Below are 27,684 nucleotides of genomic sequence, written 5' to 3' on the forward strand. Positions count from 1 at the left end.
TGGATAGTCTTCAGAAGAGAAAGACAGTCGAATCTAGAAAACGAATGAAATAGATGAAACCACTTAAAGAGAAAAAAAGCTTTGAGGACAGCTGAGTCAGGTAAAGCTACTAAAGATGCTAAGAGGTGACATGTCATAAAATGGTCTTATGATTAAGAGTCAAGAGTGCAGTTAGTTGAAACTTCAAATGAAGTGGACGAACTAAGCCAAGCCACAACTTCACTTTGAAGAGTGCAGGAAAAATATGGAAGCTGCACACGGTAATTCATGCATGCTTATCGTATATAACATCCTTTTCTGCAATAAAGATCTATGTATTACTATGGCTACTATGTAGTTACTATGGTTACTATGTGTAGTTACTACTGTGTATCATATTATTGTAGGGATGAACTCCAGCGTGTGTTAGCTGAGGTAACAGAACACATGGAACAACAATACTCTGCTCATCGTTACCTGAAAAACTGAGAGCAGAAAACGAGACTATAGCACTTAAAGAGAAAGAGAGAAAGGTTTGCCACACGATAGTTTCCTATTTGACTATCAGTTCCTGTCTTTGTAGATTGGACAGTTAAAAGTGAGATTAAAATGCAAAGGAAAGAATTGAAACAAGAAAAATTACATTCAGAGTCTTTATCATTGGAAGCTAAGTATCTAAAATCAAGACATAAAGATCATGACCTGTAATGCCAAGTTGATTTGCATGAAATATAATTTGTCTGGTTTTTGTTTCTTGTAGTTCTCGACATAAAGTGGAGGCACGTCTCGGTAAAGTAATGAAATGCTCAGTAACACTATTGGATCAACAATGTCTACATCTCTACCTCTCTACCTGTCTCCTCATCTACTCCATTTAGGTTACAAACAATAAATCATATAGATCCTCTCTCCCATATAATGAACGGAGTTTTAAAATAGATGAACTTTGCAGCTAAATTTATGAAATCCACTTAATTTTAGATTACTGTGAATATACTTTTATTTCATAAATGGATAAGCTCTTATATTATAAAGGAAAATTAATTTTCAGATTTTTCATTGAATGTGGATTTATTTTTTTTCCATGACATAAGCAAAAACTCCCTTTTCATTAGTCACTTCCTTTTCAACTCCAGCCAATATTTGATATAGCTGTCCAACAGTTACTTTGGCCTCTGAAAGACATTCAACCATCTTCTGTTGCCGCTCGGAAAGTCTAGAATCTCCAAAAGTGTATAAATCATTTTTCTACCAGCTTGACTTGATGCCATCCATTGAATCAATGTCTTTAGTTCTTTATTACCACCAAATGCGCCACAACCCCAGTTGCCTGTAGCAACAGAACTCGAGTATTTCCACCAGCAGTGTCACCAACTGCATCAAAGCTAAATCCACAATATGCTTTGTTCACCTCCCTGAGAACAGCTTCCTCTTTGAATTGATACATTGCTCCCCCTGGTAACCAGGCTGCTGGAATAGCATCAATAGCTACAATACTAACAGAGCAACGGTTCTTAACATCTAGGATGTTAGGATCAGTGAAGGTCCTGAGTATGTGAAGTTCCCTCCGTAACCTTTTGTAGGATGAAAATTGCTCAGCACCTGTTATTAAAATAGCCTCATCTTTGGACATGGCTTCGCAAAAGAGAAGAGAGACCAACATTCAGGATTAATCACAAATCGAATCTCCTCCTATAATAAAGCAGATTATTATAAGATGGAGAAGATTAGTTAATCCTAAGAGTACAGGTATCAATATGTACTCTGTAATATTGAAACTGAAAATATTTAGTACAACTGTAGGCATTGTGGATTAATAAATTTGAGTAGGTAATCATTGTCTAAGTTTACCTGTACATTTCCTTGTTGTAACACACCCCCACCAATGTACTCATTAGCAAAATCTACTTGAGAGAACCATGGCTGTCTTCAATAACACCTACTGCATCAATCTCAAGAGGACCCAAAGGTATCTCTGATTTAGACCAGAACTCCTTAGTACTTAACCTCACGTTCTAGTACTTTCCTTTCAATTGTAATGCAACGTTTAAAGAACTCCTCATCTCCTGCAAATTCAGCTTTCATAAGACGATCAAGTATCCAATAATACAAAGACACTTGCTTGTTGGCTAGCGAAAAAAACCATACTCAAAATTGTTGATACATTAAGATGCTGATATCGTCTACCATTTTTTTTGCTTGATGTTGGTAATAAATAGAAAAAATGCTAATGCTAAATACAACAGCTTTGATGACGAGTTAAAAGAACTCCTCCTGTCATACCACTAAATAAAGCTGCATTGGTAATAAATAAGAATTATAGATAGTATGATATTGGATCCATATATATACTTCATACCTGAAGTGTTTCTCTGGAATACTGTTTCTACACTGAGAGCTTTATTGGCAATGTAGGGCAAAATGTCTTGAAAAATGCTCAGTCGTGTAGTGCTGACCGTTGTGGAGTGCTTTCTTTAAAACGTTAAGCATTGGAGGTTTGTCCAGACCCATTCTGGACTGAGAACTATGGTGTCTGCAAGGGCATCAAAATCATTCTCTATTTTCTCAGCTAACTTTTGGAGTTTGGCTTTTAATTTTGGCCACTCTTTGTGGCCATGAGGAAGAGAGATAGTTGCAGCCTCACCAGAAGAGGCCATCACAAAAATAAATGAGTCACTCTAGCCAACGCCCCTTTAAAAGCGTAATCATTATTATTCTCATAATAATAAATAAGAAAAATATAAGTTTATCGTTTAGAGTGTAATGTGTGTAACCAGTCAGTAGCTCTTTGAGATATATTGAGAGCAGCATTGACAGATCTTAGTTGACTATGACCCATTAAAGATAGACCACACAAACCAAGGTAAGTGTGCAAGGATCTAAGTAAGTTTATATAATTTATAATTTACATGTATATATAATAATATGTACATGTATTTATCCATTTATCATTTATCTATCCATCCATCCTCACATTTGTCTGTCCATTTACACACCTAATCTTTATCCATCCATCCATTATTTTGTCATATATCTGTCCATTTGACCTGTCTATCTATCCATCCATCCATCCATCCATCCATCCCTTTTATCTATTCCATTCAATCCATATATCTCCTTACCAGGATGAGCATTAGGCCATTTAGAAAACCCACCAGTATTTTTCCTTCAGTTGATATGACAAAACCATAATTCAGTTTTTTTGTCCACAAAATAAGAACTCCCAATAACTATAGGAACAACTCCATATATGTAACACACACCAGTGTTGTCGTCATTTCTTACCTCTAGACTTGCTCCTATCCAGAATGAATAACAGGTATCAACGGGTTTGTTAGGCCTCTCTTGAAATCCGATAATTGTCTCATGATGCACCACTTACGAAGTCTGTCCAACTCTCGAGGAGAGAATACCACTTCAAGTCTGTTTCATGAGAGTCAGAGAGGCTATTGCACAAAATGTAGAACCACCTGGAAACAACAATCAATGAAATTTAATGTTGAAATAGGTCTCTCTCTCTCTTCTCTGAGTCTCTGATCACCACTCTTACTTACCATGGCTCTCAGAGAAGGTCCTTGAGCAATACCAAAATCATAGTTCTATAGCCAATTTTAACAAATGATCAAAATTACTAATACCTTACCATACTCTTCTTAATATAATCAACAGTCATATCTAAATCAATACCAGACCAGTCATTTAACATATAACAAATACAACAAGCACAATAACAAATCTCATATCACATTCTGACCCTTCAATAGTTGAACTAAAACTATATAATTGAGAGAGTTATGTCAAATTATTGTACAACACAGGAGTAAGTAACATGTTACCCTTCCATTGGGTTGTTGGAGGCTTTTAGTCCTTTAAGACAGCTTCTTTGCTTACTAGACTTAGATCATTGCCTAAAATCAGTAGAGATGCTAGAGCTGTGTAAGTCATGGCAATGTGGCTATAGTCCATATGGATAATGTTGAGGAGACTAAAGAAAAATAGAAAATGAGAATAATGTTTTCACACACACACCACACACACACACACACACACCACACACACACCACACACACACACACACACACACACCACACACACACACACACACACACACACACACACACACACCACACACACACACACACACACACACACACACACACACACACACACACACAGTCTCTCTCTCTCTCCTGTTTTAATTCCAGCCATCCACTAGAATACCAGAATTACTTTATATCATTTTCAAAAGGAATTCCTAAAAATGGCGACCCTCTGAAACCACAAACATCAAAGTTACTATCTGTTAACGATATTATATTTACACTGACATTCTTATCACCTTCATCAAATTACGACATACACATGGTTACCTACCAGGGTCATTGCTATTGGGTAGAATCTGTTGTGAGTATATCCAATCAATGATTTCTGATTTCCTATCATCTAAAATATCTAACTTGTTCATGAGATCAAGTCCCGAGATACAAAAGAATAAATTGTCATCCTATTTATAGATAAACTAGACTGAAACTTGTATTGATGGGCTCAATCTCATACCTGCTAGAATCTAATGGTTGACATTGGCTTGGAAGAATTTCTGAACATCTTTTAAAATACATGACATGTTTTTTTATTGAAATCTCATAATCTTGATTTGTTTCGTTAACTTCATCGCTGTCAGCCATTTTTAAATTAAAAACTATCTGCAGAATTAGAAGATATTTAGACTAAATCATCAATTGTGTTGAGTGCATTTAAAGACGTTTTAAAACTAGGTATGCCTTGAAATCAGATATGTAAGAGGTCAGAGAGAAGATTACTCAATCTTTTCAGACCAGTATGTGTCCTAAGAAAGATTAGCACACACTATGACAAACTAGTCTGATCAGTTGACACGCAACTCATCACTCCCCTACCCAATCCCAATTTATGTTTAAACTTACCAAAAAATTATATTGTATGATCGAGGTATGATTTTCTTTAATATCTAATTGAGCTGTTAGGACGTTTACGGAAGAGTCAGTCTATTTCTGTATACTAACTCTGCAGAATTAGAGGCGTGGCTCCAACAATGGCAGGCAAATGGGGGAAAAATGAATTTTCACATTCAGAAGGTAATTTTCATAATATATAACATTATACATCATTTTCTTTTAATAGGTACAGTATATTTGGATCATGCTGGAGCAACTCTGTATGCTAAAAGTCAATTGGAAGCCTGCTTCGAAGATTTATCAACACATCTTTATGGCAATCCCCACAGCAGAAATCCCAGCAGTAAATTTAGCACAGATACAATTGATCAAACTAGAGAATTGATACTGAACCATTTGGTACTGATTCTGATCATTACGACATTGTATTTACTTCAGGTTGTACTGCATCACTTAAACTGTTAAGCGAAATATTTCCATGGAATGGAGAAAACAAAGCGTCAACTGTTTTAAGTTCTAGTGATGATCCAGCTAAAATAGACAGTACTGTATTATACATATCGGTAGACAAATTGGATCCTCAGCAAGGTCTGACTGGAAACCGGAGTATCTTCTGCTATTTGGAAGATAATCACACTTCTGTGATAGGAATGAGAGAGATTGCTAATCAGAATGGTGCTAAAATAGTCTGCATAACAGACAATGCCATTATAATGGGAACCAAAGAAACTGCCCCATTCTCGGACACCTTTCCAACAGCTGGACCACCATTATATCACTTATTTGCATATCCAGCACAAAGTAACTTTTTCAGGTCAAAGTATCCACTTTTGTGGACAACTAGACTTCCTAATAAGGAGGTCAGTATCACAGGCCTACAGTCAGTAAAGGGAGTATGGTTAGTCTTGTTAGATGCTGCTAGCTATGTATCTACTAACCCATTGGATTTAAAGCAGTATCCTGCTCATTTTGTGACAATATCTTTCTACAAGATATTTGGTTTTCCTACTGGTCTTGGAGCGCTATTAATACGTCATGACATAGGAGAGCTCCTCAGAAAGACATACTTTGGCGGTGGGACTGTACTCACATCAATAGCCCGAAACAGATTCCATCAACCACGACCATTGCCACATGAAAGGTAGAATCATTTATTGTGTAAGCAATGACAATGTCTATTTTATATGTTTATACTATTTTCAAGTTCTATTGCCTAGCAACATAACATTACAATGATCAATATACTTCTGTCCTCAGATTTGAGGATGGTACAGTTTCATTCCTAGACATTGCATCTCTCAGACATGGATTTGAGACTTTAAAGAGGTTTGGTCTCACGATGCAGTTAATCAGTGAACACACCTTTCAATTAGCACAGCTGGTATACAATGAAATGGTTGCCTTAAAACATAGCAATGGACGATCTTTATGCGTTTTTATATCACAGAGAAAACTTCAGTGATATAGCTAAACAGGCGCCATTTTGGCATTCAATCTTCTAAGATCTGATGGCAGTTTCATTGGCTATAGTGAAGTAGGTTACTATTACCAAGTTACATTGACTAATTGCTGTTTTCCTCTATAGGTCGACAAGTTAGCATGTGTATATAATGTTCACCTTCGTACTGGTTGTTTTTGTAACCCTGGTGCTTGTCAGTATTATTTGGGATTGAATTCTGATCAAATATTGAATAATTTCAAGGTCATGACCCAAAATTTCCGGATCATTACATATCATACTATTGTTGTTGACCTTTGACCTGATGTGTAATTAAATCGTATCTATATATAGATATATCTTAGTGTACATATGTGTAGTCCAAATAATTGACCTTGTTGACCTGTAGTTTTATAAACTGTTTTATCAGATTAGTAATTTCTCTCTCTCTTTTCATAGGCTGGTCATACATGTGGTGATGATATTGACTTAATTAATGGGTATCCCACTGGTTGTGTTCGTATTTCATTTGGTTACATGAGCACAAAACAAGATGCTATAACATTCCTAGATTTTATCAAGACATGTTTTATAAACATGGAAACCATTAATCAAGATGGTAGTACTATAGTTGCAACAGATGTAGCCAAAATTACAATACAATTTTACTCACAAATGTGACCACCAAGCTGTTCTTAGAGTAAGGAGTGATGTACAATGTTACAAAAATACAGGTAATTTATGTAGAGTAAAGGTATTAATTATCATCTATATTACATGTAAAGATGGAGCAATTGAAAATTGTAAACTGGGAGAAGCTTATACTCTATCCAGTTAAGAGTTGTGGAAAATTTGAGGTAATTTATTGAAACAGAGTTATAATAACAACAATATTGACCTTAGGTGGAGTTTTGGCCTGTGGGTAAAAGAGGACTCTTATGGGACAGAGAATGGATGGTAGTCAACGAGATAGGGGCATGCCTTAGTCAGAAACAAGAGCCAAAATTAGCTCTCATCAAGCCATCTTTTGATATAGAAACTAACAAACTAACTTTGAAATTTACTGGTAAGTTTGCTTTTTTAAGCCACCATGCACTCAGTAACTAACTAATAACTAACTCAATACTCAACAGTGATAAGTTTATCCTGATATATCCTTTGCAGATAGTTCAGTATCTGATATTACAGTGACTGCATATCAACCAAACACTACTCATGACAACATTGTATGCAGAAGTAAAGTATGCGGAGATAAGTAAGTACAATAACAATATGTTAGACATAATACATGTAAATGACATTGATAAAGTAATGCACTGTAACTTTATGGTATTCTCTAATGAAAAATAGGTATGTTATAACAATAATAAGTACAACATTTCCTTTCTATATACAGTCTCTCCATGATTGTCCACATGTTTGTAGTAATACCATAGAAAGGACTATCTTATGACATAACAGGATAACAACAAGAAGACTATTAATCCTTTTTTGTAGCAATTTATCATGTTACATGCAAAGAAATTGTAAACAAGGGCCACTCAATTATATTATTGTTGAGCATTATGTGGTGTACATATTATTTCCTGTTTTTGTTCCTTATCTATTAATATAATTGGTTACTTTTTTTTGTAGAATTCAGGGTCTTGATTGTGGAGATGATGTAGCAGTTTGGTTGTGTCATGTCCTAGGAAGACAATGTAGACTTGTACAGATGAATCCAAACTTTCATAGAGAAATAAAGACACAGACAGGTAGAGAGAGAGAGAGAGAGAGAGAGATTTCTACCAGGCAGGTTTAATTTTAGAATTTAGAATTTAGCATTTTATGCATTACTCAGACATATATATCTGTTGTACTTGTTGAGGAGTCAAATGAAATGAATGACCATAGCTTTATCGCCATGATACGATGAAGGAGTCTGCGATACTACAGGATATAATGTTTAAAATTTGGAATACAAATAGTAAATTTGAAATTCAAATAATAATTTGAAGGGAGAGAGAGAGAGAAACACAATGATATCTATACATCTAGGAGATCACACAAGCCTTGGAATATCTCTTGCTATGCGGCTCAATATTTGCTATTGACACAATCTAGTGTAAACCATCTTCATACAATACTAACAGGCAAACTAGGACAAGACAACACTGTAAGTTCACTAAGCAGATATACAATGTTATTCATACTCACTAAAGCCTACAGTGGATGACCTTATATCAAGATTTAGACCTAATCTAGTAGTGAACTCTTGTAACAGTACATTTAAGCCATTCTCTGAGGATGAGTGGAAGACAGTTGTGATTGGACACCAAACATTACAAGTAAGAACAATGTGATGACATGTGTGATCATCCTCCATTGTTTTGTGGTAGGTGTGTAGATGGATGTACTCGATGTCAGATGATCTGTGTTGATCAGAAGACAGGGCTACGAAGTACTGAACCATTACAAACACTACTTACCATCAGAGGCAATAAAAGTAATATCCTCACTTGTCAGTGTTAATAAATTTATGTGTGTGTGTATTGTTAGGCAAAATTTGGACTGTATTTGACCAATCACTGATCACATGCATTTGTTGCAGACTTGTTCCAGTCTTAACTTATTAGTCAGTTTATGTGTAAACTCATTTCATATAGTTTTATCTTCTAAACAATGAAAATAGAAACTCATTATAATATCAACAAAACAACTCTTTTGAACTTTCAGTTTCTAAATATAATATTCAAATCACTAACTTAATTGACAGAAAAAAGGAGAATATTATAAGTAAGAAGAGAGAACATAATCATAATCTAACAAAAAAACTTTAGGCAGTAAAAAACTAATGTTGAATCTGATTAGAACACTGAATAAAAAGGAGAGATCAGCTACATAAACTCCAATGCTCTACATATACAATCTACAGTAAAAAAAGATCTTTATGTAATAACTTTGCTGCTAATTTTAGCTACCTCTTCTTTTTACTTACCAGCATTATGCCAAAAAAGAAAGGATGGATGAAGTAACCTAGGACAATAAAGAATGATGCAATAGCTAACAAGATTGATCCAATAACAGCAAACACAATATCACCAGCTTCAAGACCATAGTTGATAGGATTAGGATTAGAAGCAAATCTACTTTCACTAATAGTTACATCTGAAATGATCGAGATACACCAGAATAGGTACGTGAAAATATAGTTGTCTGAGAGAGAAACAGAAAGGAGAGAGAGAGAGAGAGAGAGAGAGAGCCGAGAGAGAAGGAGATAGAGAGAGAGAGAGAGAGAGAGAGAGAGAGAGAGAGAGAGAGAGAGAGAGAGAGAGAAGAGAGAGAGAGAGAGAGATAGAGATGGTAAAATCATAGAAAAGATCTACTCACATCCCCAACTTCCAATAAAGACAGCTAACATAGTAGGATCAGCACCATCACTGGAAGTAGCACCTGGATGTAATGGTCCAGTCTCATTGTAAATACCAGATGTAGTTAAATTTATTGCTATGATCTCAGATTGTTGAGGATAACCTATGACTCTAGGATCAGATGGTCTTTGATAAAATCATCATTATGTTTCATTAAATCGATTAGAAAGGGTTTCAGCGTTAATATTACCATTTCTACCATACAAAATGGATAATGATACTATAGAAAGAAAATAAAAAGTAATTTAATATGCATATTAATAAAATTATTAAAATATGTATAACCATCTTTGGTTTTAATGTATTTTAGAGCAAATTTTAATTCAACATAATTTCCTATGTGGAATTAATAAAAATTAGTCAATAAAAAAACCTAAATTTAGTACATTTGTATGATCTAAGTTAATAAAATTTATCATAATCCTGTCTGGTTCAAATCTAGTTTGAAGTGAGTAATAGGACCACTACAGAATAACACCACCTTCATAATTACTATTATAATAACTTAATTTAGACAGTAAAGTCCACACAAACAGAACATTCCTTTATATACCTTTCTTTGAATGTATTAGTTCATAAGTTTCATATGTTCCAATACAGATGTCTTCCAGGTTCAATGGATGGTGTTGATTGGTAATTGAGTATATTTATCACAAGATATATAAGTGCTCTTTTACGAGATAAATCCAGGTAGGCGAGTAGAGGCATTTGAAAAAAGAGCGTCCATACATAATTACCATTTTGTTCAAATTCAGTAAAAGATACATTGAGTCTACCAGTAGTGCGATCATATGTTGTAGTTCGATTCTATACACTAAAAGAGAATGTTAACATTACCAATACAGTTGATGAGCCACTTACAAAAAAGCTTCTGCTGCGTGCCATCTCACTAGTTGAATTATCATAATTTTCCTGGATTCTCTGTGCCCTTTGGCCCTCTTCTGAAAGCTCAGATTCATCAAACATCTGAAAAACAATACCACATCCATTTATTATAGTCAATCTATTTATTTAAACCTATTTGTCCATTTAATACTCCTTGTATCCATCCATTCATCTATTACCGAAATATCTTCTTGTGCACAAGTTAGTGTCACCACCAATAACAATACTAATGTTTTAAGAACCATATCTAAAGAAACAAAAACAAGTATTATATCATGTCTTAATAACAACACACAAACAGACACTTAAATATGGTATGTATTCCTATTATGGAATGTGACTATAAACAGGAACTAACAAGTAATTAACTAATTCATTTCATAAATTAAAAAGTTAGCAGGGCTAGATAGAGCCTTTAATTGCACTTTTGTGGCTGAAATTTGGCACAATACCATTACATTACATATAATTGGCCCTTGAAAAAAAACTATTTTTAGTTCAAAACTGAAAGGCTGCATAAACCATTAGTTTTGATAAGACAGGGGAAAGTACAATAGAGGGGAATTTCTCTCTAAAAATAATAATATTTAGCTGTATATCACATAACATGATAATAAACCTGTATAGACTGGGTCTCTAACTGTTTTGTTTGACAAAACAGTGAAAGCTGAGGCTCCACATTTTTATAGAGCATTGTTTATGAGGATGTAAGTTAGAATATCATAAGGTTGTGTACTGGAGAATGGCAGGTGAATGACAGGTTGTACTATTCTCAATAAGAATTAAGCAATTGATGGAACTCAATATTGGTTACATTTTTATAGAAAGATCTCTCTCTATATATATATCATAAGACCATTACATGACCAGGTAGGTACACAAATCTGATTTAGGTTTTGACAACCAAAAGCATTCTACGTTTCTATAGCTGACCTAGGTTTCATTTGGAGGGGATTAACAACAACAGGATGTTTGCGCTACAAATACATGAAGGTAGAGGAAATATAACTGTGTGCAACCGGTAATCTAAGGGACGAACGTGTTCATTAAATAAACTGACTTACTTCCACTTTTCCCCAACTAGGTGCCGCAGTTTCTTGCCCTTCGTCTGCAAGTGCTTCTGAACTGCTGACGCGTTCTAAGATGCAGGAAATCACAGAGGCAGCTACACCTCCAAATCTTCAGGTTTAAAAATCAGGGCTGTGTTAAGGATTAGCTGAATCAGTTCAACCGGAATCAATGACGGAATCAACGCCGGAATCATACAATTAGCGTCATCATTAATTTTTTGTAAACTATGGCGAGCGAACAAACGGCACCTCATATTGTCTGTCTAGTACAATGCCCCGCACTAGCGCGGAAAAACCAGGCCGGTTAATTCAACACCACTATTATCCATGTTTGTTGCAATCATGGGTTTATATTCTCATGCTCTCTTAATTGCTGTGATAAACACTTGCTCAATTGCTCAAGTACTTCAGCCATCAGATACTTATAGTGGTGATAATTCAGGTTTTGGCTGCATATGTCCGAAAGAGTGTTCCTGTACTGATTACTGATGTTGATTGTTCGCAAAAAACCTTACGTCAGTACCAAAAGACTTTAATGATTGTTATTTGGCAAATATAAAATTACTGTGGAGTGATATTAGTAATTGTTTATCAATTCTCTTATTAATTTTTTATTTCCTCTAGCATTTAAGTTATAATTTCATAACTCAAATGGATCTGAATCCTTTTGTCAATTTCCCAAATTTGGATAGTTTTGTAAGCGTGACAATTTTATGTATTGCTTGTTAATTTAAATTCATTGCATGTAATTGCAATTAAGCCATAAAAATATAATACATTTTCTAGGTTATTGTATAACAACCACATCACCAATCTTGATCCAGGAGCTTTTTTAGGACTGCCTCAACTGACTATATTGTAAGTGAGCCCAGTTGATTGCCTTTATTTTATAAATACATCAATAGATCTCTTGATGGGAACTATTTGACTACACTTAATATCAATGTATTCAAATCACTTACCTAATCTCCAGAGATTGTAAGCTAATAAACTCAATATTTAGATATTTCAAAGATGTCTTTTACAATATAGGTTGCTGTATAATAATCATATCTCATCCCTTACTCCAGGAATATTTGATAGCCTGGAGAAACTGATCATACTGTACGTTATTCAAACACATTGATATTATTATTATAGCTTCATTCATTGTATATAGAGGATGCTTACTATTCTTTCATTTAATTGATGCATCACACTATATATTATGTTTTATATAGTTCAATCCATGAAAACAGACTGAGCTACCTTGATGAACGTTTTATTTGGGGGGCCTACCTAACCTCCAGCGACTGTAAGTGGTGATTTGGTAGCATATAATGCAGGGTGATTGTCCAAACTTTGGGACAACAAATTAAGTAAAGATTATTGACAGCTGTTTTATGTTTGCTCAAAATGATAATTTAATTAGTATGTGACTCAAAGATATGTTCCTTTCCTTTGTTCTTTAGTTATATCCAAGGCAATCAAATAACTGATATTTCCAATGCACCATTTCGAGCATTACACAAGCTACAATTATTGTAAGTCATGTTCTCAGTTAGCAATATTGATAATGAATGATATTTACAATAGATACCTAGACAATAACAGACTTCATTCACTGACTAATTCCAGCCTCACTGGGCTAAGCAGTGTATATGCTCTGTAAGTACTAGGAATATTGACAACAAAAAAACTTTTAAAACACTTGTCCTATTTTTGCAGAGTACTTCGTAGCAATCAAATCGCAGGAAATTAGTAGTGGTACTTTTGTACACATGCCCAATCTGTTGTATCTGTGAGAACAATTCTTTTCTTAAATTATCAAATCATATTTATCAATGTGTCTTTTATATAGGTTACATGGACTACAATAGACTACAACGTTTATCTAAAAACGAGCTAAAACATTTGGGCAAGCTCAGGGTTCTCACTGTCAATGGTAATCAGTTACAAACTATCGATGATGGTGCTTTTGTTCAGCAACCATATCTTCATACTTTGTAAGCTATGTTCATTCCAATGTCATGATTAGTGTAATAAAATTCTGTCCGTAGATACCTCCATGCTAACCGACTTCAAACTGTAACATCACAACGTTCACTGGTTTAAAAAGTCTTCAAGAAATGTAAGGCAATTGTTTTAAAATTTGTAATAAAGCATTACAAAAAGAAAATCAATAAATTCAGCCTAAGAAAAAAATTAAATGACCCCGACGTGATTTGAACACGCAACCTTCTGATCTGGAGTCAGACGCGCTACCGTTGCGCCACGGAGTCCTCTATAGCTAAGAAGGCATAGTAATCAATTCTCTCTTTCTAGTGTTCTTTACAGTAACAAGATCACTACTCATTGCCATCACGATTTCTTATAGATTCAAGGCAATTAAGAAGATTGTAAGTTACATAGAGAATCTGAAAGATTGATATGTGTCAACATGATTTTATCAGGTGGCTTCAATACAACAATATCAGGTGTATAAGTGAAACATCTTTTATGGGACTTGACAGACTGGAATTGATGTAAGTGGTTCATATGTTGCTATGCTACATTTTTTCTTTTCTTAGACATTTGTCAAGGAATGAAATTTCTTACTTACCTAATGATGTGTTCCAATATACACCTAATCTATATTACATGTGAGTTATTATTGTAGATGATGTAATATTTACTAACTTGTCCTAGTATTCTTACAAATAACAACATATCAGAGATCAAAACACGTCCATTTCGAAATCTAACCAGGCTCATTCAACTGTAAGTGTACAAATTAATGCATGAAAAAGTCTATTTCAATTATTTTTTAGTGCACTGTTTCAAAATTCAATCAAATTTATCGCTGATGGGTCATTTGAAGGCTCAAATCGATTGTTCTACTTGTAAGGAAACTATATCTGTTTTTCTTTATAGTAATTTAATATATAGACAATGGAACTCAGTTTCAGACTTTTCACAAGACAACAGATTAGCATGTGATTGCAGTAGCTTGTGGTTGAAGGAGTACCTTCTAAGAGTACAACCATACTATGAGACTGTGTATTGTAGAATGCAAACTAATGATGGAGTAAGAGGATTCAGATTAGTCTCAGCTCCAATTGACGCAAGAGATTGCTGTGAGTGAAATGCTTAGCTATTATAAGAACTGTTTGAGTTTGACTCCAAACTTCTATTTCTTGTAGTTAGAGGGATTAAGCTCACAGTGACTCCAGACGTTTCAACTATTTTTGTGAAGAATGGGTCCTGTCTAGAGTTACAATGTAGGTCAAATGTCATAGCAAATATTGCATGGAGCAGACTTAAAGCTAAAGGAAAAAAGGATCAAAAAAGCAGCCGTGAGTATCACATGTCTGTATGCTAATCCATATAACCTTTACTGACTTATTTCCTAAATGCAATGGTCATTTTTATACTTTTATAGTTTGAGGTTGACTGTTGGAGGTCAGGGATGCCAGAGAAAAGGAGACTTGTGTGGAAATATTGATACTGAAGGACTTTATTACGATACCTCAGTTTACTTATAAAGATGAAGGTTTTTATGTATGCACTGGAACACGTGATAATACACATTCTATGAGCTTCGTCATGTCTGATTAGAGGTAAGAAACCTTTTATGATCATGCTAATAACATTAACTTAATATTTTTAGAACCTCCTATAATTCATTTGACTCCCAAGAATCAACAATATCGTAATCCACCTTCATACATTTTGTTTAATGTATGGGCAACAGCAATCCTGAACCATCCTTTAAATGGTATAAAGATTTGAATCCAATCAATATCACAGATGACAAGTATTTATTTTGAAATGTGTGTACATTAAATTGTTCCATTTATTAGTGAAATATTTACAATATAACAATTCATTGTGATGTATGAATAAATTCAATAACATGTTAATCTTTTAGATACTTTGTTGGTGAAAATGGTTCTTTAATCATATTGATGTCCTATTCAAGAAGATCTGGAGTATATTAAAATTTGTGGCTGATAATGGAGCTGGTTCAGTAGAGACAAGTGCTACTTTAACTATATATTTTTGTAGGTATCCTGGTAATGTTCCTTAGTTCATAAGTCTTTTTGCTTTTCATCAGCTTCTATCTGTAATCAAGAAAAGGCTGCCAAAATGGCGGTATATGTGTATCTTATTTCAATTGTCACTGCATCAATGGTTACACTGGAGATGGCTGTGATGATACTTGTGATTTAGACAAAATATATTATAGTCCAATGACAGTATATCTCTATTTTTATTATAGCTGTAGCACCTACCACTCAGCAACTGCAGCAACTACAGAACCTCCAACTTACTCTGGAGATTATTTCTGGAGATTATTATTATTCTGGAGACTACTACTACTACTCGGGAGATTACTATTATGATGATACTAAACGCAAAAAAAGAGGTAGATCATAATGTTAACACAGTATTAACAGTATGCGCAGTATTAACTAAGTATGCATATACAAGCTAGGTTTGTACTTTAATTAGATAAATGTTTTCCATAACAGTTTTTCTTGACTTTACCAAATTTTGAATGCTTTTTCCTTTTCTTTACAGGTGTCCCTCAATATGATTATGATTTTGTAGACGTGTCTTCTAAAGAATATAAAAAGCGACAAAGACTGGCTCGTAGAAAAACGAGGGTACTAAAGGCTAAACATCTCCCTAGTCGAACAGTTTTTTTTATAAGTCAATGGATTCTTCTACTAAAGTTATGTCTCTTCCCCACAAGACAAAATCTGAGCCTAAGATTGATTTTGGACACTTCCTAAAGACATTGTTCCAAATCCAAATGTCCAAGATCTGAAAACATTAGTTAGTTTAAGTAGGGTGGTGTTATACATTGTTGTTTTGAAGTGGTTATCCTTGCAGCTCAATCCCTTTATAAATTTGTTATTTTGTATTTGTTTTTACAATATCAGGGGAATACTGAAACTGAAAATGTTAGTTCTGATTTTGAATTAATTTGTTGCATTATTCCGTGCAGCATCCTCCTGTGTAAAAATGTAGCAAAGTTATGACTAACAATAACACGTCTTTAGTCGTACTTGAACAGTCCTATGGATATCAGCATTGGTCATCACTGTGACATTATTACCAGAGGGTTCACTCTGAGTCTGAGAGGTTGTCTTGTATTGATAAGCATCAATAGCCATAGCTTCTGCTACAGTAGAGACTGGAATTCCCCGGAAGATAAAATCTGAAATTGAATTTATTAAAGAAGTGTTCATACATCATATTCAGTGTACTTGCTACTTTCTCAACAAAACGCATTTCTCCACCTCTGTTTAGTAGACCTGGTCGCATAATTGTGACGTAAGGAAAACCTAGACCTGAATTCCTTGCTCAACCTAAAAGATAAGAAATCTTTTAAAATGTCAAAAGTAATCTACTTATTTACTTCTCCTTTTTCCTGCAAATAAAGTAACATACTGTTAGGATTAGCACCAGTTGAGGAGACATAACTACAATGAGGAATATTGGCAGCCTTTGCTTGCCCAATAAACCTCAGTGTTAAATCATGATCAATTTGATGAAAACCTCCTGCAAAATTACAAGACCACATTTCAATTTTTATAAGCATTATAAAATATATATGCTATCTAAAACAACATTTTAAACCCTAAACTATTAGAAAAAGCCTGCTTACAGCAGATCCTTCAGCTCTTTTGCTAGTTCCCAGACAACAGAAGAATACATCATTACCTTCACATATTTCCTTAATCCTTTCATCAGGCAGTTCCTTCATTATCTATTGTAAAGAAACACGGTGATAAAAATTTTTAAGTTAATAATTTCTTTCTCTTACCTTCTGCATGTTGTATTAGCCTGTTCTGATCTGTCTCCATTTGAATATCCACTCCTTCAATATTGTTTACAGGCGACGACCAATCACAGTCACTTTGGGGAACTTGCGCTACAAAAATACCTCAATCCCACGTAAAATTCAGTATGTCATCCAAATAAGTTATTTATTACATTTAGATATATATATATTTAGTATTAACTAAAGGCATATTACCAGAGTCAATTCATTACATGGAGGAAAACAAACGTATCGTTTACTTTATTTTTGAGTAGATATTCTAGCAAACATCGTCCAGTAGCTCCTGTCCCCCCAATTACTACTGCACTCATTGTAACAGGATCAGCAAGCAACTGCACAACTGATGGTGTCTCATTTAGTTGATTTCTTGAATTGGCTCGGCCTCAGGCTGAACCTAATATAGGCAGGGTTTAGTCCAGTTAAGGGGTCGGCCTCAGTTTAAGTTACTGGGATAGTAGTCTCGGTCCTCAGTGGCAGTAGGTTCAGGCACTCTGCAGGGGGTCTCCGTCTCATTTCTGTTACAGGGAAGAAGTAATCGCTCGGTGGCCGGAGTTTCAGTCACAGTTAGAGAATGTTCTCAGTCTAGTTTCAGTTACTGGGACAGGATTCTCAGCTCTAGTCGCAGTGGGTTCAGGCACAGTTTGCAGGGATCTCCCGTCTCAGTTCCTGTTACAGGGGAAGAATAATCGTCTCAGTGGCAGGAGTTTTCAGTCACAGTTGCAGAGGTCTCATTCTCAGTTCGGGCAGGGCTTCAGGCTCCCGGAACAGGAGTCTCAGTTTCAGGTTATAGGTTTCAATCTCAGGTTGATTTGCTTCACTAGCCCAAATCTTCAAGATTAGTATTGGTCTCAACGGATTCTTGCTGTTTATCTACTGCAGATTGACCACACCTCACTGTCAGCCAGTTTGGGCACACTTTATAATTATTTATTATATTTTAAAATTCGAATTTAGTTAGTAGCCCTCTACAGAAGAAATTATCCAGCAGTAATCTGTATGATTAAAAATTACAGTTAATTTGCACCAATTAAACAAATTATAATACTTATAACAATTACTTAGCATTTAGATCTGTATCTACTCGTATTTTGTATATAACTGAACCTTACTCACTATTATCTCCAACAAAATTTTGATCCTTAGTCTCTATCATTGGAACTTGTCTAAATTGTGACGTAGGAAAGTTTCGGTCTTAACTTGCTTTTCAGCCTAACAACCAATCGTTAATCCAAGAATTGTACATCGTTATAAAGCCCTGATAACTCTTCACAAACGTGTATTCTTTGTAATATGATCATGTACCACTGAAAATGTAACTGCAATGCGAAATCTTGGCAGCTTTGTTTGTGCAAAAAAACTTCAGTGGTTAAATCATATCAGTTTTGATAAAATCTTTCTTAAAATACAGAATTACAATGACTTTATTGATATAACGACATTTTTATTAGCAGCGGATGCATAATAGTTCAAGCAAATGTATAAATTTCTTACTGCATCTGTAATCTCTTCTGAAGTCTACTATCGTCTTGGCATTAAACAATCTGACTTTCTCATCCATTTTAGTATCTGGGGTTGTCTGTGACTATAAGCCACACCTATCTACCAATGGATGGTCAGCGTCATATTCTCCTTCTTTCTTCTCTTTAATTTTTTTGTAATAGAAGATTTAAGACTGAAAGAATACAAAACGATACTAAACATCATAGATAGGAATAAAGCGCATGATATCTGAAGCTGAAAATACTCACTTTAAATGAACATTGTATCAGTCTCATGTTTAGGTTTTTGTTACTGTAGAGCGGATTCCTTACTGGTCCATTAGTATCAGCTTTATTAGGAAGATGCCCAACATCCCAGCAACTAATGTACCTACCCCGAACTAACTCGAAAGTACAAGTTTCCACAAGAACTAGACCTGTGGTGAGTCTTATGTAGTTTATCGCCCTTCCTATTCCTGTGTAGCTAGGTTTTGGGGGTATGAGACTATTTATGATATTGTCTCATTGTAGCACCTGATACCTGATGCTCTTAAAGGAACAGGACTAACTGTACTGATTATCCCTCTGTCTAAATGTAAAATGTCCCAAATTTTGAATGGTAATCAATCTTACATCACTGCACTCTCACAATATCCCTTTGTTCCTCTTTAAACAAAACTGTCTCATGTAAGCTTGCTTGAGTTTAGGTAAAGTATCCTTGAAATGTGTTTATCATCATGTCGAGTATGAGCATTACTTTGCTGGCATATTCTTGAGGCGATGTGGATGCTCGTTCATATCATACCTCGTTTTCTTATTATTATTTGTTCTTGTTAATCTGTTTTCTTATTTTTAAAACATTCCTTACTAATCCAAGATGAAACGATCATAGCATGTTTGTCACACTATCAACAAAGTCTTCTGTATAATAAAGGAAGAGAAATACTCCGTAGTAATTAGTTACTTTAATAACTACCTTTGGTTTTTCTTTTTAGATGTAAGCCTATGGATGGTTCTCAGGAAGAGAAAATATTTGGATATTTTGATGGGTATCTTAAAGACTGAACAGATCTAAATATAGTAATACTTAACATCTAAGTATTCTAAAATAGAGTCATTCAAAACTGTAGGAAAGATTAAAGTATAAGTTATCATTTGTATTTGATTGTAGACGTATGTTTTGACTTGAGTTGTCTCCAGAGAGATGTAATAAACTAGTGAATATTAATACTATCTCTTGTCACTAATGAATATTCTTCATTTATAATCTAGTTATGCTCAATCTCTCTCTCTCTCACACACATCACGCACATATACAGATTGGTGCTGTAATAACAGGGACTATAGCACTATCTATGTATATTATCGTAATAGATTAATTCAAAAAAAGTCACTAAAAAGAATTCAAAGACCAATTAATGCAATATAATTAACACTGTATTCTAACTCCATAAATTTATTGTAAGTTAATAATTAATTTTATTAATATCAATTAGTTTAATCAACAGGACCAGATGGGGCTGCTCTGCAATTACTGTATAGTCACGAGTCTTAAAAAAAGATGGCGAATGAAGAACGGTGAAGAGCCTGAGGTAAACCATTATCTGAGGCCGTTATGTATTAATACGTCTCATGTAGATATGCTATCAACGCAATCATGGCAAGTAGTACTGATTTCCGCCGTCGAGAATATGGAAACTTGGCTTATTGTTATGGGTACAGATAATTACAATATACCAACCGGAAAAAACTCAACTAGGGAAGTATAATGGACACTTTATAAGTCCCTCCACCAAGTACCTGACAGGTCGGGGGTAAGCAATGTAATCATCATATTGAATTGTATTATCTGTTTATTAGGATATATAAATATTGAGAGAATTTACAAAATGATTCTTCATAGTTTCAGTTCCTAGGAATTCCCTAGCGGTTGCATTCACTGGTATTCCTGCTTGTGGCAAAACACAGCAATGACCAAAATGGTTCAAAAGTCCTTGTCACCTAAAATATTGCCCCAGGATAAAATGGTATCAGAGGAGAGTAAAGATCGGTTCCTTTCAACACGTAATCTATGTATTCTCCGGTGTGGTTACCCTTTTTCAAGAAGTTTATTTGGACTCCTACAAGTAAACGTTACAGTATAACATACTTCACTCTTCTGATCTGCTCGTACTGTAATTGTGAGGATGGAAACCCTCTTGAATTTAGATTTGATCGTCGAGTACATTTCCCAGATGGGCTTTAAAAAGAAATTACATGATGACCACATGAGGGTGGTTGTTTATCAAATTAGTGATTTGTTATGGTCTTATTAAGAAAGGTGATTTGACCATAGGCCTCTTCCAGACTGGTGTAATGCTAGTTAATGGTCTAGATGTTGGAGTAACAAAGGTCTGTAGGATTCCTTTCCTGCCATTGCAGGCTTTTGTCGAAAGTTAGTGAGGATCGTCTTTTTCTCACTTGACCGTGATGTCAAAAAATTTCTGAGGTGTCCAGATCTTTCTAATGACAAATATAAGGATCGTACATGACTACATTGTCATGAGATGGAGATCGCGTCTATCATATTTCTACACATCATGCGGCTGGTTATATTCCTAACAAAGATAGAGATTATAGAACTATTGCAGTGTTGGTCTTACTGAGTCAGTAGGTGATAGTGAAGCAAGGGTCTACTGAAGAGGCTCGGTGAAATGATCATGAAAGAGGCTAAGAGTCTCGGGGATAGAGAAAGCATTTCACAGCAAGTGGCTGTATATAAATGTATCAATGATGAGTCTATAGCACAAACTAAAGATATACTGGAGCAGATGATAGTTCATAATCCTAAGTTTCGCCTCACACATTCCACTTAGGTGGGTTTTTCTTCGAAGTCTCATTGCTTCTGTTAACGAGGGGAATCACACTGTGATAATGGCTAAAAATGTGATTATGGAACTTGCAGATACGTTGGGATGGAACACAAAGAAGTAATAACTTTTTTTAGAAACTTTCACAGATTTTGCCAGCCTTCTCTATGCCCAACCATTCAAAACCACTAGAAGACTATGTCATCGTTGATTTAAAAAAAGTTCACAGATTTATTAGATAAACTCTACGATCCCAGTGACCCAAAGAACCTTGGTTGGTAGATTATGGGATATTACTAAAGAAGACATAAGCATGTTTATGACACCAGATCTTGCCAAGCCAGTCCTTAGATATTGTGATTTCAATTGGAATGGTAGCATACATCCCTCCTAAACGGACTCTTACTTGATGGTAAACTCCAAGATGATTTAGCTTACTTCCTACCCACATCTCGCATCTCTAGTGCATTCATGAATGGTGCTGATAAGGAGCTTGGTTCTATACATGTTGTCATTGAGAGTGATCATATCCCATTAGCTGTCAATCTGTAATAGTTAATTCTATCCTTAAAGAAATGCCCTGATGTTGTGTTTGTTACTCGTGAGCTATTAACATCACCAGAGTTAGGCCTTTAAAAGATGTTGAAAGTCAACCAGATGTTGACATTGATATCATTATCGAGGTCGTACCACAGAGATAACAATCTGCAATACTGATGACTCAATACTTACCTATCAATCTGCTTTTGGCAAAAATGCACAGAACTATTAAGTGTTTGTTGTGAAAGCATTCACTACACAATATTTTAGAGGATTAAGATTCAATTTGGATTAAAGTGTTGTCGTGGTGAGAAGAGATACCATTATCTCTATCCTGACAAGGAACCTGAATTCTGTGAGGATTGCAAGGCTCTTATAAATAGCAAACGAGATTTTGTGATCAAGCTGCTCACGAGGTAAATTTTTTAAATTAAAATTGCCCAGCATTATTTAATGTTTTTTCTAAATTAGTGTCAAGTTTATCATCTGAGGATCAGCCACAGATTTCAAGAATGTGAGTTGTGTAAATTAGTAAAGACTAAAATAAATATTACTTTCTATAGCTTCTTTGGATGGTGATTTTGTAGCAAAGCTTGCACTGTTTTGAGTAAACATCAATCATTACAAGACAGAGCTAAGAAGCAAACAAATCTCGATGCTCTAGGTCTCACAAAGAGTATGACCATCATTACAAGGATTATAGTGGATGGCAATTTTATATGATGTTAATTTTAACATGGGAGAAAGGTGCTAGTAGTAAAGAACGATCAAAAGGAGGACTGAAAAGAATTATAAATGAGACTCTAGATATCACATATTGATTTAATCGGTAATGTTACAAAAATTTTAACATCCCTTAATTCACCATCTTGTGAAGCTGAATGTTATGAATAATAGGTAAAGTGGTCAGTAGTCTTAATTAGTCTGTCCCCAGACTAATGGCTACTTGTTAATCGTGTTTCAAAGTCTTCTCCCCCCCTTCTCCTGAAGCATGGCTACTCTAAGAAAATCCCTTGCCAAGAAGTTTTTACGACTCAGAAAAGACGAATTAGTTCAGCACAAAAGATTGCATGGAGACATGTATAAGACAAAAATATAATTCTTATAAGATCAACTAATGTACATTGATGTGCTGTATTCCGTTCATTACTGATATACTGAGAGTTTGGACAATAGAGAAGACCAACACGAAGACTGCTTGTCAATGAATATTGTTTAGGTGTGGCTGTTAGCTACACCTACATGTAGCTGATAACGAATGGAACAACCAAATGAACAAGAACAAAGTTCGAGGTATGATGACTCCAGCATATTCAGCATAATTATCTCTTATGTAGGTGATGAGTATAATGAACCAATAGCGTTTACTAGTAGTCATGTCTCTAGGACGTTTGGAAGTCCTGGGAGTCTTTATTGTCTGTGAACAACCTGTCCTATACACTGAGAAAAACAGAATTGGAAAGTATTGATGTCTATATTGTCTCATTCTGGAAGATCAGATTCAGTAGAAATCTCATCACCAACACCTGGTATGTAATATTAAAATGAGCACTGTATCTACTAGATCTTGGCAGAAAATGCAATACTTTAATGTGAAACTAATACTATTCTGAATCCGAAACCTAAATGTATTAATTCAATATTAGTATGGCTTTTTCTGTGTGGGACTCTAGCCATTCATAAAAGGTTCCATCAGTTGTTAAATGTTTACATAGGAATTTATAGTTTACGTAATCAGGAGTATCAGCTGTGTTTCATTTTCTCTCTATTTCATAGGACTTATAAACCAAGCAAAAATTTACAAAATTATTCTTTGATGGCTCCGTTCCTATGAATTCGTTGGTTGTGGCATTCACTGGTCTTCCTGCCTGTGGTAAAAACAATGGCAATGACCAAATGCTTCGAAAATTCATGTCACCTGCAATATTAGATTAAAACGACATCAATGGAGAGTAAAGATCGTTGCTATCAATGTATAATCTAATGTGTCTCGGTGGTTATCCTTTCAAGAAGTTTATTTGGACTCCTACAAGTAAACGTTACAGTATAACATTACTTCATCTCTCTGATATGATCCGTACTGCAATTTTGAGGAATGGAAATCCTCTTGAGTTTAAGTTTGATCTTGAAACACCACCTCCACCAGGTTGTCGCTTTGAAAATGTGTTACACAATGAGCATATTAATTGGCTGTTAAATCAACTTGGTGATTTGTATGGACTTATTAAGAAAGGTCATTTGAACATAGGCCTCTTCCAGACTGGTGTAACACTAGTTAATGGTCTAGACGTTGGAGTTAACAAAGGTCTGTATGATTTCCTCCCTGTTATTGCAGCCTTTTGTGGAAAATTAGTGAGGATTGTCTGTTTCTCACTTGATCGTGATGTCCCAAAATTTTCTGAGTATCCAGATCTTTCTGATGACAAATACAAAGAGCGTCATGACAAACATGTCTTGAAATTTAGATCACGTCTATCTTATCTGTTACATCATGCTGCTGCTGGGTACGTTCCTAACTTAGGGAGAGATCACAAACTATTATGATTGGTGTGACTGAATCACTAGATGATGATACAGCAAGTCGATTACTTCAAGGAGCTCGTGAAGTCATTGAGAATGAGGCTAATAGTCTAAAAATTGAGCAAACATTTCATAATGAGTGGCTGTATATAAACTTGTCAAATGAATAGTCAATATCTCGAACCAGAGATGCACTAGAGCAGATGATAGTTCATAATCCTAAGTTTCGTTGTGTAGTCCAACTAAAGTGGATTTTTCTTCGAAGTCTCATTGCTTCTGTTGATCAAGATAATCACCTTGATAATGGCTAAAAAAGTCATAGTGGAACTTGCAGAGACACTGGGGAATGGATCATCAAGAAGTAGACAGGTTTCTTAAAACTTTCACAGATTTTGCCAGCCTCCTCTATGCTCCAACCTTTGAACCACTCAGAGAATACATCATAGTTGACTGAAAAGGTTCACTGATCTACTAGATAAAATCTACTATCCAGTGATCCTAACAGTCTCATTGCTAGATATGGCATCATTACTAAATCAGTCATGAATAGACTTATGGACAAATCTCGCGGAGCAAGTCTAGCAATATGGCATCAATTGGAATGTAGCATATGTCCCTCCCAAACGACTCTTACTCAATCATCAATTGAAAGATGATGAATTCTATTTCTTACCTACAGCACGTACCTCTGATATATCTAATGGTGCTCAACCAGGTTCAGCTCTACATTGTCATAGAAAGTGATCATGTTCCTGTCAGTTCACAAGCTGTAATAGCTCATTCAATCCTCAGGAAAATGCCTGAGTTGATTTTAGTTGCCCACACACATATCAACATCACCAGAGTGAGGATAGAACATGACAGAAATCAACCTACTATTGAATTGATATTTTTATCAAGGTCGTATGACAGAACTAAGAATCTGCAATACCAATGAGCAGTACTGACTCATCAATCTGCTATTAACAAATGTTCTAAACTATTAACAGTTTGCTGTGAAGCATTCACTACACAACCTGAATACTTTAGAGGATTACGATTTAATATTGGACTGAAGTGCTGTCGTGGTGAGAAGAGGTACCATTACCTCTATCCTGACAAGGAATTTTGTGATGATTGCAAAACTCTTGTAAGTAGCAAGCGAAATTTTTGGATCAAAGCTGCTCGTGAGGTAATTTTAAATTAAAATTGCTAGAATTATATATTATGTTTTCTAAATGTAGTGTCAATGTTTATCATCTGAAGATCAGCACAGATTTCAAGAATGTGAGTTGTGTAAATTAGTAATAACTAAAATGATATTATTTTATATAGCTTCTTTGGATGCTGATTTTGTGGCAAAACTAGCAACATTTTTGGTTACCACATTCATTACAAGACAGTACTAAGAAGCAACAATTTATAGATGCTCTAGGTCTCACAGAGAGTGTGACATCATTACAAGGATATAGTGGATGGCAATTTTATATGATGTTAATTTTAACATGGGAGAAAGGTGGTAGTAGTAAAGAACGATCAAAAGAGGAACTGAAAAGAATTATAAAGGAGACTCTAGATATCACATATTGATTTTAGTGTATGTAGTACTATTGTTTTTATATTAGTTAAGCTATTGTTGTTTTTATATTAGTTAAAGACTAGGAATTATATATGTGATTTTAGTGTAGAGTCAATGTTATTTTTATATCTTTATATGGACACTTATAGTTTTAAAAAAAACTGTTTATTTTGTCTTCAGTGACAGTATTTCAGACACAAATCCATAGTTGGTTCATGAGGTAAATAGAATCCATCTTCAAGAAATAAAGCTCTAACCTATGTGACAAAAACATGACTACATCTTCCTATAGTACAAAGTTCATTTACCTCTAAGTCACTCAGAGAGAACAGCAAACAACTTCATCATACACTCCTCAACATTCTAAAAGAATCACAATGATACCATTTACTGTACACATAGTTAAAGTGCATTACTTTCACAGATTCATCTTTCGACCTTCTGCTCTAGACAATAAACTTTTAACATTGTTAGCATCCAACAGTAGCTTATGACAGTCATCGCGACCACCTATAATTTGATGTGTGCTATTAATGATACAGAGTGTTGTGATAAACTCACTTAATTGTTTAGTAATAGACTTCAATACTGTAACACAGCAATGCAAAGCCTGAATGTATTAAATATTGTAACAAAAAATGGATTCTAAACAATAATAACAACAACAACAACAACAACAACAACACAACAACAACAAACAACAACAACAACAATAACAACAGCATAATTTGCATAAAATGTACTAGTAAGAGAAAATTTTATTCATATTGTTTGTGATGTGAACCTATTCTGGTTTTATAATAATAGTATTCATTGTGTTTGTAAGAAATTCATAGTCATTTAAACATCATGTGAAACACCCATGATAAAATCTATCACAGTGAGAGAAGCTATGAGCTTATAAACAATTTGCAAAAGAAAGTAAATAAGGTACAATTACAGTATTTATAGTACAACACAGACTTGGTCTACAAGAGTATTTGCGGTCTTAATCAGAATCAGGGCATTATAAATTGTACACACCCATGAGGAAGATCAGGAGTCACAAATGAGTAAGTAAAAATATATTGATCAATCCAATATATAACCTATTATGAGCTGTTATGGGATATACAAATTCAATTTCACCAAAATGTATCTTTCACTTTCCCAACACAGTTCCTAAAAGTCATCAATTGCTTTAGGATCCACTACTCATTGCCTCAAAAGCA

At 34.8% G+C, this 27,684-nt stretch overlaps 1 protein-coding gene and 1 non-coding gene across 2 annotated transcripts; one reads left to right on the forward strand and one right to left on the reverse strand.

The window, feature by feature from the left end:
* Window positions 1–3,902: 3,902 nt before the first annotated feature.
* LOC121366672 (molybdenum cofactor sulfurase-like) lies at window positions 3,903–20,071 on the forward strand. The gene is given in 12 exon segments (XM_041491027.1): window positions 3,903–3,915; window positions 5,140–5,310; window positions 5,313–6,054; window positions 6,171–6,447; window positions 6,499–6,615; window positions 6,811–6,993; window positions 7,137–7,208; window positions 7,255–7,417; window positions 16,259–16,344; window positions 17,583–17,641; window positions 18,053–18,331; window positions 20,002–20,071. Coding segments are annotated over 12 exon segments (2,232 nt in total).
* Trnaw-cca lies at window positions 13,906–13,977 on the reverse strand. The gene has a single exon. It is a non-coding gene; the product is annotated as a tRNA-Trp (tRNA).
* Window positions 20,072–27,684: the final 7,613 nt, after the last annotated feature.

This window comes from Gigantopelta aegis, unplaced genomic scaffold, assembly GCF_016097555.1.
Source record: "Gigantopelta aegis isolate Gae_Host unplaced genomic scaffold, Gae_host_genome ctg6569_pilon_pilon, whole genome shotgun sequence".
Classification (NCBI taxonomy): Eukaryota; Metazoa; Mollusca; class Gastropoda; order Neomphalida; family Peltospiridae; genus Gigantopelta; species Gigantopelta aegis.